Source organism: Pipistrellus hanaki, assembly GCF_964339955.1.
Source record: "Pipistrellus hanaki genome assembly, chromosome: 11".
NCBI classification, from domain to species: domain Eukaryota; kingdom Metazoa; phylum Chordata; class Mammalia; order Chiroptera; family Vespertilionidae; genus Pipistrellus; species Pipistrellus hanaki.
The window spans coordinates 33662070-33681438 of record NC_140513.1 but is presented as its reverse complement, the minus strand read 5'-3'; the positions used below and the strand labels follow the sequence as shown (position 1 = coordinate 33681438).

At 40.4% G+C, this 19369-nt stretch overlaps 1 protein-coding gene, 1 long non-coding RNA gene and 1 pseudogene across 7 annotated transcripts in view; all 3 read right to left on the bottom strand.

Annotated features, from left to right (window-relative positions):
• Positions 1-19369, bottom strand: part of LOC311630442 — a 930538-nt gene that overhangs the window by 628526 nt on the left and 282643 nt on the right. The gene's annotated exons all lie outside the window — the stretch shown is intronic.
• Positions 5408-19369, bottom strand: part of LOC311630437 (uncharacterized protein) — a gene marked incomplete at its 5' end in the record, with an annotated part of 34745 nt that continues 20783 nt past the window's right edge. For 2 of the 5 annotated variants that reach the window (XR_014796378.1, XR_014796379.1), the window contains one exon: positions 5408-6195. Coding sequence is in view for 3 of the 5 variants with exons in the window: in XM_084899434.1 (XP_084755560.1) it covers positions 6192-6195; positions 11219-11296; positions 14390-14509 (202 nt within the window). Of the gene's footprint in view, positions 6196-11218; positions 11297-13135; positions 13161-14389; positions 14510-19369 lie in introns of those variants that run through there. The other 3 variants (XM_084899434.1, XM_084899436.1, XM_084899435.1) reach the window with 3 other exon arrangements.
• LOC311629706 (small ribosomal subunit protein uS5-like) lies at positions 9427-10310 on the bottom strand (annotated as a pseudogene). The gene has a single exon. The product of its transcript is annotated as a small ribosomal subunit protein uS5-like (transcript).

Sequence of the window (19369 nt, the reverse complement as noted above, 5' to 3'; positions counted from 1 at the left end):
ATGCTATGGGGGAGTTTTGTTGCAAAAATAAAATCAGCTAAAAAGTATATATAAAAAATAATAAATTTCAATCACCGTGACGATTTTCTTGTGACAATCATTTATCCATAGGAATCCACTTCAAAATTTGGCATATTCCATGTTAACCAGAATTGCCTCCTTCACAGTGGATTCCTGGTGATAACTGCCATGACAAGGTGGCTTGGTACCTGAACTTGCTGAAATACTTGCTTCCCTTGACATCCAGGACACCACATCCTGCAGGTTTTCCTCTCACCTCCCTGGTAATTTCTCAGTCTCATTTCTTGGTCCCTCTTATTGCCCTGTTTCTATCCACTGAACTGATTGACACAGATTTAGTCCTTGACCATTTTCTCTGCCTTCATTCTCTCCAGTGATGATCTCAGCCAGTCTCTACAAAGCCATCTGTATGCTAATGACTCCTGCCAGTCTATCTCCAGCCCAGAACGCTCTCCTGAAATCTAGATCCTTCTAAAAAGAAAGGGTTAGTTGGCATCTCCATTTGGGTATCAAGTAGGCATGTCAAATTTAATAGTCCCCAAACTAAACTCCTGATAGCTGCTCCTACCCCCACCTAACAGTCTTCCCCGTCTTAGTAAATGGCAACTTTATTATCAAGTTGCTTAAACTAAAATCATTTTCTTTCATAATGCCCTACATTCAATCACCCAGCAAATACCATTGGATCAATATTCAAATTGTATCCAGAATTCAAACACTTCTCACCACCTCCTCTGCTGGTTGAGTTGAAGCCATCATCATCTCTTTCCTGATCCTTTAACTGGTTTCCCTGTTTCTATTATTGTCCCTCCTACAAACTATTTTCTACACCAATGGTTCTCACAATATGGCCCTGGACCAGCAGTATCAGCATCACCTAGGGACTTGCTAGAAATGCAAATTCTCCTGCACCACAACAGACCTACTCAATCGGAAACTTTGGGGATGGGCCCAGCAACAAGCCTCCAACATAATATTGGTGCATATTCAAGATCTTGGTGCAAGACTCACTATTCTACACAAGTGATTAGCCAGAATGATCCTTTTAAAATGTAAATTAGATCACCCTCATCTCTTCCTTCAAAAACCTCTAGTGGCCTGCCAGCTCCTCAGAGGAGGAGTCTGAATTATCATGATGGCCCACAGGGCCCTCCATAACCCTTTCCCTTTCCCACCATGCCTGTAACCACCTCTCCATTCTCTCTTCACTCACTGTGCCTGAGCCATTCTGGGCTCTTTGTTTTGCCTCGGAGCCTTTGTATCTGTTTTTTTCCTCTGCCTGGATATCCTTCCCTCTCTCACCTCCTGCACAACCACAAGGTTCCCTTGTCCCTCTCCTTTCAGTCTCTGTTCAAATGTCAGCTTATCAGAGGGACTTTCCCCAGCTACCATCTTTGAAATAACAACCCTCCCGGCCTGTGCTCCTTTCTCCGCTTTACTCCACATTATTTTTATCCACAGCACCCATCACCCGCTGGCATTTGCTATATTGTGGTTATTTATTTGTTTAATGGTCGCTGTGACTTTCACGATACATATTCTATGAGGCAGGGATCTGTGCCTGTAGTGTTTATTGCTGTACCACCAGAACCCAGAACAATGCTAGCATATAGTAGGGTCTCCATAAATATTTTTTGAATAAGTGAATATCCAATAAATTGTGATCAAAGCATTCCTCTGCAGAGATGATGCATTTATTGCAATGACATTGCCATTGCTCAAAAAAAACAAAAACAAAAAAAACTGAACAAGGGAAGCCAGTTAGGAGGTTATGTGCAATAACCCAGGAGAACAATAATGATGGCTTCAATTCCAAGAGGTAACAGCAGAAAAGGTGGTGAGAAGCAGTTGACTTCTGATACAACTTGAATATAGATCCAATGGGTCAAGGTTAATTTACAAGTCACAAATAGACACCAGTCTCAGTATTTAAGAGAGGCCGCCACTGCTTTTAAAAAGTAAAAAATACAGTTTCTCAGCTTTACCACACATATTCTTTCCTAGTCCCAGAATCATATGGCATTTGGCATTGCACAAATCAAATTTCCCCTTGAAAAGTGAAACACGGAATCACAGAAGACATTCAGAGGCTCTGAATGCAATTCCCTATATGATGAAAGAATAAGTCTGATTTCTATTGAGTACATTTTTATATTTGTGTGATTTAATCCTCACAGCAATCCTCCGAGGTCCTTGTTATTAACCTCATTTTTCAGATGAAGAAAATGAGGCTCAGAGAGGTGAGCTAATTTCCTCCCAGCTCCCAGCTGCAGAGCAGGACAATTTAAATGCAGGCCAGTTCGCACATTTTCTCGATGAGTAAGAGCAACGTTTTTGGGAACAAGTATACATACTCCCTAGACGAGAACACTCATTTTGAGCATTTCAGTATATCTTATTTTTATCTCTCTCAACCTCATCTTCATCCTCATCTTCTAAGCACAACGTCCCCGGGGGGTCGGACCCTGCAGCGAATACAAGATGTCGCCAGGACGGCTGTCCTACTGTCCTGCTGCTCCCGCTGGGAAAGGAGCCTCCTTTCAATGGCCAAGGCCCTGGGTCAGGTGGTGCAGTTCCTCCAGATACTGTGTCCACTGTCCCCAGAGAGACCGCTGCCATTGCCATGGGGATTTGAGGCTTCCCAGAGCTATGTAGCCTGCATTGTCTCAGGACAAGGAACCATTGTCCTTGTACAAATAAAGGGTGTTTCTCACTGGGGATTTGGGCTTGAATAAGGATTCACATTTCAACGCCTCCTTTTGTAAAAATGGGTGATTTTTTTTTGGCTTATGGGATTTGTGTGTTTTTTCAGACTCTGATCACACTTCCTAACAACTGCTTCTCCTACAATGTTTCTTAAGAATGTTAGGTATGTACTTCTGGGTGTTAGGCACTCACGCAATAAACATCTCATTGCATGTTAACATGAAGGCCCCGTGCTATCTGGAGCAGTCTCTGGGATTGCCTTGGCAGAGAGGCAGGGGTGGGAGTGGGGACGGGGAAGAGATGGGTTCATAGGTCGGAACTGGCACTCCTGGAGAGCGGCCTCTAATGCAGCAGACACTTTAGATATGTTATCCTAATTAGCCTTACCGGCACCTGAGAGGTATTATGCAAGTTTTACAAATGAGGACCGTAATTAGGTAACTGGAGCAAAATCACACAGCTGGAAAGAGTGAAATCTGGGATGGGTTCCCAGATCTCATAACAAACCTGTTCCTTTTCCATTTCCTGTTTCATGCTCCCCTGCTGACCTTTCTACACGTCAGTTTTCTCAAAGGAGCCACCTGTCGGAAGAATGCAGGACTCAGTGCTTGAGAATGCCTCTGCCATAGGGCAATGTCAAATAAGAGGTAAAGTAAGTCCTCATTTAACATGTTCTTGGAAACTACGACTTTTAAGAAAATAACATTAAAATTGGTAAAGGAAACCAATGTTAGTGTAGGCAAATGGATATAAACAAGAGTTAAGTTCCTAATGTGTATTTCTAGTCACAAAAACATCCCCAAACTTCTAAATAAAGACCCAAAGCACCTCTAATGTTGACACTGAAATAAATGTGAGCTATACAGACATTCATGAAAGGTCAATAAAGGCAAGAAAGATAATGATTTTCCAATCTACGTAGTCCAGTTCAGGATGTTGGATGGTCACCCTCTTCTGGCAGCTCAGGGCGCAAGGTCCTGGACAGGTCATCCTTCCCTCACACCCACACCTGCACTTACTCAAACTGGGACAATGTAGATACGGCAATGAACCTCATGCTCACATCTTTGGGATGTGGAGGGAAACTGGAGTACCTGGAGAAAGCCTACGCAGACCTTGGGAGAAGTGGTCCTGGTATGAAAATGATTTTTTTAAATATCATGAACATTATAATGAAACAACGTTGAGGACCTACTGTTATTCAATAAAAATCACCATTTCTCCTCTCTCTCTTCCTTCTGCATCACCTCATCTTACCTTTCAATTTCTCTTCCTTTTTTTCATCTCTCTCCTATTCTTTCAACTCCTGCTCTCCCTACCCCCCTCAGATCTTTTTCTTTGTAGAAAAACAAAATCTAAAGATCCCATTCCCAATGGCAAAATAGCCTTAAAAACATCCCCTAGGCCAGGGATAAACCAACAAGAACAATGCAAGGTCCATGTGAAGAGACTAAAACATTATATTGATGGTATATAAAAAAAGATTTGAATAGATAGAAAGTATGCATGTTTCTGGATGAAAGGCTTGATATTCTAAAGATGTCAACTTTCCAAATTAATCTATAAATTCAGGAGGTTTATCAAACTTGATAAGCTAATTTTAGAATTCACATGGAAGAGAAAATGCACAAGAACAATAACATTAAAGAATAATAAAAAAAGGACAATGAAGGAGGTCCTGACATTTCAGTTATCAAATATATTAAGTTTATATTAGATAAGGTTGTATTGCTTCAGAGTAAAGACACAGACAAATGGAATGGGGGGGGGGGGGGAGTTCAGGAACAAAAGGACATTAAGACAATAAAAAGGGAGCATTTCCAAACAGAGTAAAAAGAACAGACTGCTCAAAAATTATTAAAGTGAGAGGGTTTGGAAATCCTTCTGAAAATGAAATTCAACTGCCGGTAACTTATCATACCTACAAAGTCCAAATAGATTAAATTCTAAACACCAATTTTTTTTAAAAAAGCCCATATTGGAAAGAAACTACAGTAAAATATGATACATCAATTTTTATAATTTTGGAGTGAGTGGTGAAGGCCTTCCTAAGAAAGACAAATTCAAGGAGAGATTAATAAAAATGTCTTACTTAAAAACACACACACACACAAACACACCATAAAGATCTATATGTCAACAGACACCAAAATAAAAGATCCTAGTGAAATCCTTTACAAAATATGTAAAACAAAGTATAAAATACAAAAGTTACTCAAAGTACCTAAAATTATTAAAAAGATACAAATTGTAAAACTGGGTAAAAGAAATGAAGAGATACCCCAGTCAGTGTGGCTCAAAGTTTGAGCATCTACCCAGAAACCAAAAGGTCACTAGTTCTATTTCTGGTGGTTGTGGCTCAATCCCCAGGGAGGGGATTCAGAAGGCAGCTAGTGGATAAAGTTTCTCTCTCATCGAGGTTTCTCTCTCTCTCTCTCTCTCTCTCAAAATCAATGAAAACATTTTTTAAAAAGAAATGAAGAGATAATTCACACACATACAAAAAGAATGATAAAATTTTAAAAGATGTTTAATCTTAAAAATAATAAAGGAAATGCAAAACAACTAATGAGTTACACTTGGTAACCAATCAGGTTGTTAAAAATCAAATAGATTGACACCAGTGTTCTCATACTGGTAGAAATGGGTGATTTCATATATAGCTCATAAGATTGTAAGTTCGCACAACTTTTTTTATGATAACTTAGAAATATCTATCAAAATTTAAAATAAGCATATCCTTGGAGTTCTGAACTCTACTTCTCAGAATCTATTCTTGTAAAATATCCACACATGTTCATAAAATAAGTAAACATGGATAGTCATTTCCACTTCATTTATAGTAGAGAAAAATTGAAAAAGGGGCAGCAATTTCCTTCAATTAGAGAATGGGTAAGTTAAATATGATACATTTATTTGGTGGAATCCTACATGATGATTGAAAACATGAGATGATTTACATTTATTACGTACAAGAATTCCAAGACATCTGGTCAAGTGAAAAAGGCAAGAAGACTTGGTTTTTCACTCTTGGCAGGTTCACATTACTTGTATTAGTTGTTGTAAGCCCATTTTGCTTACACAAACAGGAATAAAAGTAAGCACAGCAGTGCTATTACAGTGCTCATGTGTCCAGTAGGCTGCCTGGGCTATGCCGTCCCAGGTCAGGGTGATCTGTGACACTCAAGGCAAGAGGCTAGAGGCCCAACAGCACAGACTGAGGTAATGCTGAAATAGCACACCTCCTCAACTCCCAGTGGAATGTCTTAGCTCTCAGCAAGAATCACTCACTTACTGGTAATCTCTCTTCTGCTCTGAGTTGAAGTGGAAGTTCTTCTGGCTGTGCCCATGACCCGGCAGAGAGGCAGCCATCGTCTGATTCCTGGTAAACTCCCTCCTGTCACGGGGCAAAAGCAGCACCAGGTCTCGCTCCTCCTTTCCCTCTCCCAAACCTTTATTCTTGTTTACCTGAAATATTTAGAAAAAAGAAAGACTTCTTAAGTAAATTTTTGTAATATAGACACAGATACATGCATGAAGAGTATATATTAGATTTTCCATCAAACATCATTTTTTTTCCTGAAAAAAAAGGTCAGTGAGAAAGTTAGAAAGAAAACTGCCTATCATCATTTATCATAAAGTCATTATGCTACAATATTTCTTTGCATATGAATTTCTGCTAATTGTTTTGTACTATTTTTTATTCCAAGTGGGTTTTTCACCTTTTAATTATTTTGCACAGTTCACACTTTTTTCATATAAGTATATTGGTTAGACTAAAGTTCACATGCTAGCAAGCTAGAAAAGTGTAAATGATCAGAAAAAGATGAAAGCAAGAAGATTTCTTCACATGTTGAAGAACAACTAAAATACTTCAGTATTTTGAGCAGAAGGAACTCTGGTCTAAAAATCAAGAGACTATATAATTCTTGACCATTTTGTGCCAGTCATTCCATAAGACCTTGGACAGTCAGTGACCTCTTAGATATTTTACAGATGCTTGAGTTTCTCTATCTGTAAATTAAGTGAATTGGGAGACAACAATTTTTTAAAATATATTTTATTGATTTTTAACAGAGAGAAAGGGAGAGAGATAGAGAGATAGAAACGTCGATGAGAGAGGAACATCAACCAGCTGCCTCTTGCACACCCCCTACTGGGGATGTACCCGCAACCAAGGTACATGCCCTTGACCGGAATCGAACCTGGGACCTTTCAGTCTGCAGACCGACGCTCTACCACTGAGCCAAACAGGCTTCGGCGGGAGACAACAATTTTAAACTCCCTTCCACTGATGAGATACAAAGATTTCATCGATTGTTGGGAGTACAGAATAATTAGCAGACAGAACTTAGAAATAGAAACTACAATAGCAACAACATTTATAGCTAAGATTTCATGAGCACTTACTGTGTGCCTAGAACTAGGCTATGTGCTTTATATATGACCTTCTTTGATTCTTACAACAATCATTTGAGGTAGAAATTATTTCCTCCATTCTGTTGATGAAGAAATTGAGGCTCAGCCCTAACCGGTTTGACTCAGTGGATAGAACGTCAGCCTGCAGACTCAAGGGTCCCAGGTTTGATTCTGGTCAAGGACATGTACCTGGATTGTGGTCACATCCCCAGTAGGAGGTGTGCAGGAGGCAGCTGATCGATGTTTCTCTCTCATTGATGTTTCTAATTCTCTATCCTTTTCCCTTCCTCTCTGTAAAAATTCAATAAGATATATTTTTTTAAAAGAAATAAAGGCTCAGAGAGAGTAAATAATTTTCCTCGGGGAGTGAAACTAAAAGTAACAAGTCTGGATTTAGATCCAGGCCTAATTCTGAAGTGTGCATTCTTAAGCTAATAGCTAATCAGAACTTTCAGTACATGTCATTTTAAAGTTACCTTTGCATTAAATTGTTCCCCTTGCCGGGTGTGGGGAGAGGCAGGAGAGAAGGCTGGCAATACGAGGCATTGAGAGTCCCTTATTGTTTCAGAAAGGGAATAAGACAAAAAGCTTCTTCCAGTCTCCAGAATGTTCAGTTGTGAATGAGGCGATGAGTTTCTGTGCCAGGCTGGAAATGCCTGGCTGTGAGGGCATCCTGAGCATCTCCACTACGATGGGAATGATTGGAGCTGCTGAATACAGATGACTCTGCCAGTGCTGAGCCTCAGAAAGACACTTCCAGGTCAGGTTTTCTGGCTTGCCTGAATGCCAGTGATTCACTCATTATGTGATTAAGTGACGGGCTTATGTTTCCAGAGCTAAACGATTCAAAAGCTTTCTGTGGTATTAAACTGAGACACACACACACAAAACACATACACACACACACACACACACACACACACACAAAAGGCAATTAGAAGCAATCAAAGCATTCAAAAATTAAGATTCGATTTCTGCATTTGCTAAACTCTTCATCAAGGAAATCAGTGATGAATATGATACACAGAGAAGTAAAAAAAAAAAAAAAAAAAAAAAAAAGCAATCAGTTTTTAAATGTATATGTTTCCTGAACACTTAGGATATTTAGGACTGAACCATTTTTCACTTGTATTATGTTGCATTTATTCAGATATGTGCCTTTGAACACTCTCTTGAGTAATATTTCCCTTTCAGTTTTGACAGATGAATGGGTATTGTGGGGGAGGAAGAAAGTTTCCCCTTCTAGGTTCTTCCAGCTGGTCTAGTAATCAAATAGACATGAGATAGAGTAACAAGAGAAAACGACCATATTTAACTACCTACAGATGTAACTGGGAACACCACATACAGAGTCCCCACAGACGTGAGAGGTTAAGAGACAGAGAGCGAAAATGAGGCATATAAGACATTCTGAGCTACTCATAAGGATGAGGTGTAATATCTATACACCACGTCGAGTCATCTCTTACACTGCTGGTTCTACAATCTACTACCGTGTTTCCCTGAAAATAAGACATCCTCCGAAAATAAAATCTATTTACATGTTTCCTTCTGAGTGAAATATAAGGCATCCCCAGAAAATATGGCCCCCCCCTAGGCTAAACATGAGAGATTTGGTCCACTGATTCTGAAAGAAATGGAGTCACAAGAAATTCACCAGGAATTGGATTGTTATGATGATGTTCCAGAAGATGATGACATGATTGTCACTGAATAAATGAGTGAATTCTTGATACTGTAGGATTCACAGTTTGTCTGGTTTGTGTTGACAACTACCGTACTACCGTACCATATACAGGTAATAAATTTCCTTTATTTTCATTTAACAATAAATGTGTACCGTATTCTTCTTCATGAAAAAATAAGACATCCCCTGAAAATAAGACCTAGCGCATCTTTGGGAGCAAAAATTAATATAAGACACTGTCTTATTTTCGGGGAAACAGGGTATGTGTAAAGGTTAGACAGGTTCTTTCAGTATTTTTGAACAAGCCCTATTTAACAATTTGTTTTACTCTTTACTAATTAAAAAAAAAACAACTTTTAGTAAGTGGGGATATGCTTCCCTTGCTCTTGGCTTAAAATTCAAGCAGCCCCCATAATTTTGCTCATCATTCTCAGGTAGTAAAAAAATCCAAAGATCATGTTAAGTCACTTTTGTGACATGTTAAACACATTGTCACTTTTATTTATTATTTATTTATTTATTTATTTATTTATTTATTTATTTATTTTTTAAGCAGGCTTAAATCATCACTTTATTTTCTTGTATAAAATTAATTATGTGGTGGCCACAGCTGGAGCCTGGGTCCTCTGCACAGAAACTCTGTTGTGCCTCTTCACAAGATGGTCAGTGAATTCCTGATAGTGAACACAGTCTCCTTCCAGAGATCCGGGGTGAGATAGCTGTAAGTCGTAGAGATGGCATCAAAGGTGGCCTTGGCGAAGTTGCCCAGGGTGGCAGTGCAGCCCCTGGCCGAGGTGTAGCGGTCATCAATACCAGCCATCATCAGCAACTTCTTGGGCACAGGGGCCGAGACAATGCCCATACCCGTGGGAGCAGGGATGAGGCGCACCAGCACAGAGCCACAGCGGCCAGTCACCTTGCAAGGAACCGCGTGGGGCTTGCCGATCTTGTTTCCCCAGTAGCCTCGCCGCACCGGCACAATACAGAGCTTGGCCAGGATGATGGCTCCGCGGATGGCAGTGGCTACTTAACACCCAGACCAACATGTCCGTTGTAGTCCCCGATGGCGACAAATGCCTTGAACCGGGTCCTCTGGCCAGCACGGGTCTGCTTTTGCACAGGCATGATCTTCAACACCTCATCCTTGAGGGATGACCCCAAGAAAAAGTCAATGATCTCAGATTCCTTGATGGGCAAGGAGAATAGGCAGATTTCCTCTAGGGATTTGATCTTCATGTCCTTGACCAGGCGGCCCATCTTGGTGACAGGGATCCCACTCCTTGTCCTCGGCCTTGCCTCCACGAGCTCCGCGGCCTCGGCCCCTGCCCCGACCCCGGCCGCGACCCCGACCCCGGAGGCCGCTGCCAAATCCTCCACGGAAGCCACCATGACTTCCTATTCCGGGGCCCCCGGGGCCTCTGGGCCCTTCCGTAGCACCGGCATCATCCGCCATTTGGTGTTTTGTCGGAAAAGAAGCACATTGTCACTTTTAAAATTATGTCTTCTCTCTGCTACTAGAGCCAGCTCTAGCCACTATGTGAGGTCTTATTACACAGTTTCCTTTAGTGTAAGCCAAAATCTATTTTCTGGTCTCCCCCATGCCTAGATCCTACCTCTGCTCTCTGGAGGCATTCTGAATAAGTCTGATCCTTTTCCTCTACAACAGTTCCTCATATAATTGCCTCTTCCCTGAATGGTTTGTCGCCATAAAATTTCCTCTTTAAAAGTTTCAAACCTATAGAAAAGTTGGAAGACTAACACACTAAGTACCTACATACCTTTACCTAGATTTATATCTATCTATATTATATATATATATATATATATATATATATATATATATATATACATACATACATACATACATACTAGGGTCCCAGGGCACAAATTCGTGCACCTTGAAAGGCACTATGTGCTGTGAGGCTGCGGTGGGCACAGGGGCGAGTCTCGGCCCATCAGCCCATCCCCTGCGCTCCTGCCCAGCCCCTCCTGCCGCAGCTCCCAGTCCCCTGTCTGCCAGCAACCCCAGTCCTGCCACCACTGCTCACTCATGCTGATGGTATCGGCCCCACTAGCAACCACTGACAGCGCAGAGTGAGTGGGGCCAGCACCAGCAGCGGGTGCGAGCTGTGGCTGCTGCCCCGATCACCCCTCAGGAGTAGGGGGAGGTGGAGAAGCCCCCAAGGGTTATCAGGGTGGCAGCTGCCACTTGCACCCCAAATGGCACTGAGCAGCCAACAGCGTGTGACAGCAAGGATAAAGCTGGTAGCAGGTGCAAGCTCTGAGCGGGGCCATGGCTCAGAGAAAAAAATTTTCAGTAACCACCAGAGGCTCGCCCTGATAACAGCAACCAGTGCCCCACCTTGGTCTGGTGCCCCTGCTCACCTGCTCCACCATTTCACTGCAGCCAACCCCGCCATGTTCTGTGCTCTGCCGACACCCACCGTGTTCCGTGCATGCCCCCTGGTGGTCAGTGAACGTCATTGTGACTGGTTGTTTGGTCTACAGTACTTAGGTTTTATATATAGATATAGATATAGATATAGATATAGATATATTGAATAGATATAATCTAATTTTTGAGCCACTTTAAACTAAATTAAAAATATCATGCTTAAATATCTTAGGATGACAACAGATATCTCCTAAGGATAAGAACACTGTTCTCAAAACCACAATATCATTATCTCACTTAATAAAATTAACTGCAATTTAATAAATTTAATAATGTCATATACAAACCATAAGAAATTTTCCTATAACTCAAAGAATGCCTTTTTAGCTTTTTTTTTTTTTTTTTTTTTTTTTAATTCTAGGCTCAAACAAAGGATCTTACATTGCATTTGGCTTTCATGACTCTTTAGTCTCCTTTTATCTAGAACAGTCCCTCCAACTTCATGTGAACTTCATTGCATTGCTCAAGTTAAAGTTCTAATTTAGCCTTCCTGACCAGCCTCAACCTGACAAGCCACAGCCCGAAACCTCTTCCAGATATAGAGAGGCAAAGACAATTTAGGGAAGGATTAATACCTCCTTTCCTTTGAAAGCCTTTTAGCAGCTGCGATAGACAGCTGCTTCCTGTGGTAGGACAGACCACACCCCAGGCCTGTTTCTTAGAGACACCTGGCAGGCTAGATTTTCCCCATGTTGGAGTCACATAAGACCATGTTTGAGATTGCCTACAAAACCTTCCTGGTGGATTCTTTCCTGTTGATTTGGATCACCCATGAAAACAGTGGAGGTCATTTTGAAGATGGAATCTCCTTTTCGTTCACACCAGTTGTCACTCTGATTTGGACATGCCCAGGTGTTTTGAGCACAGCTTGGACACAGGAGAGGAGAGATGGGCACAGGAGCTACTCAGGCAGGCCCAGCACAGGGTAGCCTGAAGGAACGTGGGGGCAAATGCAGAGTCTTAGGTTGGCAAGTAAAGAATGGTGACGTGGGGTCCCAACAATCTCTGTTTTATTCCAGGCAACGGGCCAGCAAAAAAAATGTGAGGAATCCAGAAGATCCCAAGATGCTACTGATATCGTCAAAAGTGAGCAGTGAGCCTGGAAGCAAGGCCAATGCGGGAGACTCAGAACCCAGGAGGCAGGCAGATAGCAGGTTGGAAATCTGTGCTGGGGCAAACAAGGACCATGCCCCCAAGCAAAGGTTTGGGGACAGACTTCCTATCCCCCAAAAGGGAGCTCCATAAAGCAAAGCAAGGCTGCACTGGAGACTTCAGTTCAGTGGGGAGTTGGAACTGGCTTTTATAATAGAGACAGAAACAGTAGGTGAAAAGGGGTGACACCCAGGAGCCTATCATCCGGATTAGTAGTAAGCACTGTATCCTGAGTCCTACGTTCAAAGACGATAACCAAAACCAATAGTAGTTTCAGCTAGTATGTGTGAATTTCTCTTCATTTGATCTTCTTTCTCAATTAAGTCAGCCTAATCCTCACTTTACCTTTTGGCTTAGAACCTAGTTTAAAAACAAAATTTCAAAATCCCTTCAAATCCTTTCATTAATATAACCTTTGTGTTACCAGACGTCATCAGTTCATTGCATTTTCAGTTGGAGTAAAAATTAATAATATACTTGCTAATCCAAGGGATTTCTTACACTCTGCTCTCTCCAGGCAAGTCTCATGTTTAAATTGGCTCCTGAGCTTTTGGGGGTTACCTTAGTACTTCCTATAATACTATTTCGTTGCCATGCCTTGAAGCCTGCAGTTTCCTCCTGGTGACCAGCATGCTCTCTTCTCATTTCCAGTGCTGTGGGTCCTGCAGTGGTATAGATTCAGTGCTATGGATCCTATAAGTCAGCAAAGGCTAAGTTATGCTGCAGGAATAAATGGTCCCCAAATCACAATGGCTTGCAACACAAAGACTTAGTTCTCATAATATTTCATGTTCATTGCAAGTCAGTATAGCTTTGCTCAAATTGCTTTTTCCCTGGAACTCAGGGCGATGGCACAGCCTCTATCTGGAACACTGCTAATCTCAGGATTGAGAAAAAGAAGAAATGGCAAGCCATTTCTGAGTCTAAAAGCAACTGTCTGAAATCAACACATGCCACTTCTGCTTACACTTCCTGGGCCAGAGGAAATCTTATGGGACAAGCTGCTTCTGGGTCCTTGGCTGGGACTGAGTTTCTAGCTGGTGCATTGGGCCCCTACTGCCTTCCCAAGCCAGGTCTCCAGCACTTGTCCTACTCTTCAACCCATTACAGAACCATCCATTATGGATTTTGGGTCTGCCTTGCCCAGACTTAGGTCGGGATTGGCAAGCTTAGAACAAGCATGAGCCGCCTCCTTTACCCCTCCTACTAGCAGCTGGGCCAGAGGCCTACTAGCAGCTGGGCCAGAGGCCTTCCCTTGGGTTCCTTTTTGACTTTGCAATTTCTTCCTAAAAAACTTTTTTTGTTTTTGTTTAGGAAAACGTATTTTTCGTCCTGGCCAACCATTTCATAACACACTGCCAGCAGATTCATCTTGTGTTTCTTTCTGAAGTGACTTTTCTTTTCTTTAGTAGTTCCTTTAAATCCCAATTCATTCTAGCTTTTGACCTGCCTGACACTATTGTCACAGGTTCCTATCCTTCTTTGTAATTCAATTCTCTGTTACTCAAATTTCCCCAGGCCTTTAAAGCTATGAGTACAAATGAGATCACGTTTTCAGTAATAACTCGAATTTGACTCATCTTGCCTACTTGCTCATGTAAGATCTCCTGACCCCACCAAAGCTATCTCTTCTTACTTCTGGGTGTGCCAGGAGTGAGGTCCAGGGTCAGGAGTCCTCTCACATCTTCTGTACAGGCCTCGCCCCATGAATGTCCACTCTTTGCACTTAGGTTATTTAGGACTCTTTTGGTTGCAAGTCATAAAAACCAACTTGAGATAACATAATCGAAATGGAGATTTTGTAATAAGAATACCAGGCCATCTCTAAGACTATGTGGAATGCAGCTGGCCCATGAAAAAGTTCTATTAGACTAGAAAAAGGAAACCTTTCAGAAGCTTCCCTGTCTCCTTTACCTGTTCAATTCTGGGTGTCTGCTTTATCAGCTTACCTTTGCAGGCTGTACCTTTCTGCCCTTGAGCCCACATTGGGGAGATTCCCTAATTCTCCCGGAATCTCCAATTTCTCTGAGAGGACCTCATCTTGCTTAGTTGTGATGAGGAGTCCAGGCCTGGATGTCAAGTAAAAATTAAGAGAGACAATTACTTAGTGAAGCAAAGGAGTCTGGAGGCTCACTCAGTGATTTGGCAGAGTCAAATGGGAATGGCGAGAGAAAGATTTTTCTTGAGTTTGCCAGAGCACCCATTACAAAGTGCCACAGACTGAGTGGTTTAAACAACAGAAATTTATTTTGACACAGTTCTGGAGTCTAGAAGCCCAAGACTAAGATGTCAGCAGGTTTGGTTTCTCCTGAGGCCTCACTCCTTACTTTGCTGATGGCTGCCTTCTTGCTGTATCCTCACACGGTCTTTACTCTGTGCTTGTACATCCCTGCAGTCTCTCTGTGCATCCTGATCTCGTTGTGGTTTAGGTTTTCATTTCCCTGATGATAAGTGATGTGGAACACCTTTTCTTGTACCTTTTGGCTATCTCTATATCTTCTTTGGAAAAATGTCTATTCAAACCCTCTTCCCATTTTTTTAAATCAGACTGTTTTTTAATAATGCGTTGAATGCGCTCTTCATATATTTTGGATACTGACCCCTTATCGTATTATAATTTGAAAATATTTTCTTCCATTCAGTAGGTTACATTTACATTTCTGTTGATGGTTTTCTTTACTGAAACTTTTTAGTTTGATGGAGTTCCATTTGTTTATTTTTGCTTTTGCTGTCAAATCTAAAAAATTATCACCAAGACAGATGTCAAGGAGCTTACCACCTATGCTTTCTTCTAGGAGTTTTCTTCTAGGCTTTAGGTCTGTGTTCAAATCTTTAGTCCATTTTGTTAGTTTTTGTGTGGTATAAGATAGTGGTCCAGATTCATTCTTTTGCATGTGGCTGTCCAATTTTCCCATCACTATTTACTAAAGAGACTGTCATTTCCCCCCTATATATTCTTGGCTCTTTTCTCATAAATTAATTAGCCACACATGAATGAGTTTGGCTTTTTGGCTCTCTATTCTGTTCTATTGATCTATGTACCTCTTTTTATGCTAGTACTACACTGTTTTGATTACTATAGCTGTGTAATATAGTTTGAAATCAGGAAGTGTAATACCTACAGTTTTGTCCTTTATCAAAACTCCTTTGGCTATTTGAAGGCTTTTGTGATTCCAGGTAAGTTTTAGAATTGTCAGTTTCTATAAAAAGGTCATTGGAATTTTGATAGGAGCTGCACTGAATTTGTAGATTGCTTTGGGTAGTATGGATGTTTTAACATTAGTTCTTCCACTTCATGAGCATGGGGTATCTTTTCATTTATCTATATCCGTTTCCATTTCTTCCACTGATGTCTCACAGTTTTCAATGTATAGGTCTTTCATCTCCTTGCTTAAATTTATTCCTAGCTATTATATTATATTCTCTTATAATATTCACCCCATCTAGTCCTCTCTGTTTAATTTCATCCCAATGTCTACCAAATCCATTGTACTGATGGGGAGGATGTATGTAACTGGTTTTGGGTAATCATGCCTCATAGTTAGATGAAGATTATCTGCTGTGTTTCCCTGAACCCAGGCCCTCTGTTATTTCACACGGGAAGAATAGGGCAGCAATATGCAAGCAACATGGTCAACAACCATCTAACCCCCAGATTAAGAGGAAAGGTGATATGGTAATGCAAATGGAGTAATGGAGGATTCAGAGCAGCTGTATCTGTAATTGTGGGTGGACTGTAAATATAAATAGAGCTTATGTATTATTGATTAGAATTTTGAAACTTAATGATTTTTGAAAATGTCAATATATTTTCTGTAACCATAATTTAGCATGCTTGGCTCCTCCTGAGAGTATAGCTAAAATGTGTGAAAGAGAAATGTGCATATCTGAATGAAAAAAATAGCTGGTTGTGTGTGACTGAATATCAGATATGAAAGGACCAAGTACTGCCAAGCTGATTACAACCCTGTCGTATACAAAAAGCAATCAGAGCAGAAAACAAAAGTAGTTTCAGAAATCTATAAATTTTAAAGTACTTAAGCCCAGCAATATGTCCACTCATCGCCAGACACCATTGATATTAGAATCTAAGCATCCTAGCTGACTAATGTAGATATTGAAAAACAAAACAGGGTCGAAACTGGTTTGGCTCAGTGGACAGAGCGTCGGTCTGTGGACTAAAGGTCCCAGGTTTGATTCTGGTCAAGGGCATGTACATTGGTTGCAAGCACATCCCCCGTGGTGGTGGGGGGAGGGGGGTGCAGGAGGCAGCTGGTCAATGTATCTCTCTCATTGATGTTTCTAGTTCTCTCTCCCTTTCCCTTCCTCTCTATGAAAAACCAATAAAATATATATTTTTTTAAAAAAACAGGGCCTTCACTTTCTCTTAGCTTTTTGCTTAAACCCAGAAAGTTAGCTCATTATGATGAAAGGCTCTCTGTGTTGTGGGCAAGACAGTAGAATTAAAAGGATTTACTACTGCCATATCATTAATAAATAAACATTAAGAACAAACTCATGATTCCTTTTAATTACTTTTAATTTATTTAGATAAAAGATGTGTTTTTTCCTAATGTTTAATGAAGTTCATTTTCTCCCTCTTCACAGAACATAAGCATTACATTTATAAAAGCATAAGTTAAATGTGAGATGACTGGTTATCTTGATAGTCTGCCTACATTCAAATTACTCAGTAGCATTTCCCCTAATCATTATGCATAAGTAATACACACACACACACACACACACACACACACACACAGCAAGAGAGAGTGAGAAAGACCCAGAGAGAAAGAGAGAGGGGTGATTTATTAAATTAGAAGCTCTATACTTGAAATAATAATGAGTTATATGAATATCGTCCAAGTGTTTAAAAAGTGTTGACATATTATCTTGAAAAATTGCCTACAAAAAAATAATACATAGCCCTAGCTGGTTTGGCTCAGTGGATAGAGCATTGGCCTGTGGACCAAAAGGTCTGGGGTTCAATTCCAGTCAAGGGTACATTCCTTGGCTGCAGGCTTCTCCCTGGCCTGGGTCCTGGCCAGGGCTTGTGCAGGAGACAACCAATCAATGTGTTTTTCTCGCATTGATGTTTCTCTCTTTCTCTCTCTCGCTCGCTCCTTCCCTCCCTCCCTCCCTCACTCACTCCCTCCCTCCCTCCCTCCCTTCCTCCCTTCCTCCCTTCCTCCCTCCCTCCCTCCCTCCCTCCCTCCATCCCTCTCTCTCTTCCTCCCTCCCTCCCTCCCTAAAAATCATTGGGAAAATATCCTTGGGTGAGGATTAACAAAAAATAAAAATAAAATAAAAAGAGTAGAATACTAAATTGTATTCTTCAATACGATCAGCTATATAACCTAAATTCAAAGGCATGTAGAATATTAGATGCAACTTCTGGGTAAACATTATACATTGAATGCAAACATTTCCTGGTGCCCTCCTGAAAATACAGTAAAATGATAATAAAAGAGTTGTTAAACAAAAAAACAAATAAACAAATAAACAGAATAAACCTAAGAGGTCAAAGGAAATGTCATTTGAAATACCAGGGAATAAAAGATGTCATTTAAATTTTAGATCCTTGAAAATGGATATATAAGTGGTAACTGACTTGGAAAATGAGAAAATCTAAAGAAATAAGGGGGAAAGAGAGAAGAAAGCCATTTCATGCCTTCACACCCATGAGAGGCTCAAGAATTAGTGAAGTTGATTAGACTGGATTCTTCTTTATTCTAGCTTAAGAAAAAAATATTGACAATTGAGGATTTCTTCACAAAATAGCCACACTGTCTCCTAGGACAGTCCAACATCACCTGCAAAGAGAGCTTCCAATCAGCTTTTGAGGCCCTCATTCATTAAGCCAGGGATTGCCTGCCATTTGGAGACAACCCCTAAAGAGCAAGTATAGAGACCAGACAGGTTGTAATAAAAAGAAACCCCAAAGAAAAACAGGCAATACCAGAACCAGAAGAAAACTGAAAATCACTTAATTTTCAGAAATATGGAAAAAGTTATTACATCCAAAAGGGGTCAAGTTGCTATACTGAAATCAGAAATATAATGGGGGATACATAAAAAATCAATAGAATGGTAGGAGAATAAAATGAGATATGTTTTCTAGAAATTAGAACAAAAATAATGAAGCAGAAAATTGGAGAGAGAAAAAAAATGTAAGAAAAGGAGAGGATCAAACAACTGATTCTATATCTAATAGGCATTCTAGAAAGAGAGAACAGAGAAAGTACAGAGGAAATTATTAAAGAATTATACAGGAAGAATTTCCACAAATGAAGAATGAAAATTCAGAGTCGAAGGGCCTATTGAGCACTCCACATAATGGGTGAAAAATATGTTCCAGACCAAGATATATCACACAAAGTTTAAAAAGAAATCAACAGATATTCAAGATTTAATAAAACAGATTCAGATACATCTCTCTCAGAGAATGTGAGAATGATAGTAACATAGAAAATGAAGCAAGCAGAAAATCAAGGCCAAGATTGCAACATTAACACAAAAAGTCACACAATAAAGAAAATGTAACCCAGGGTAACCGTATGGCTCAGTGATGAATAGTACTTGAACTATCACAATAATATCCATACTCATATACATACTGAGATGTAACATAACTCTAGTGGCATTACTGTGGGAGGAAATGTGTGTATTTGAGAGGCAAAAAGTTGGAAGGAAATGAATATAAACGTTCATCTTCCATAGAAGTAAGTCAATAGATAATACCTAATTTAAAATAAATAAAAGGAAAAGGAAAAAAAATAGCTAAAATAATTCAGAGTGAGTGCCTCTGGGGAACAAAAATAGGGAGGTAGATTGTGGGAGAGAAGATGGCTATTTTCATAAGTATTATAGATATATTATTTTGCTAAGAAAGTCAAAAGTATTAAGATAAAAACTAAAATTCTGGATAA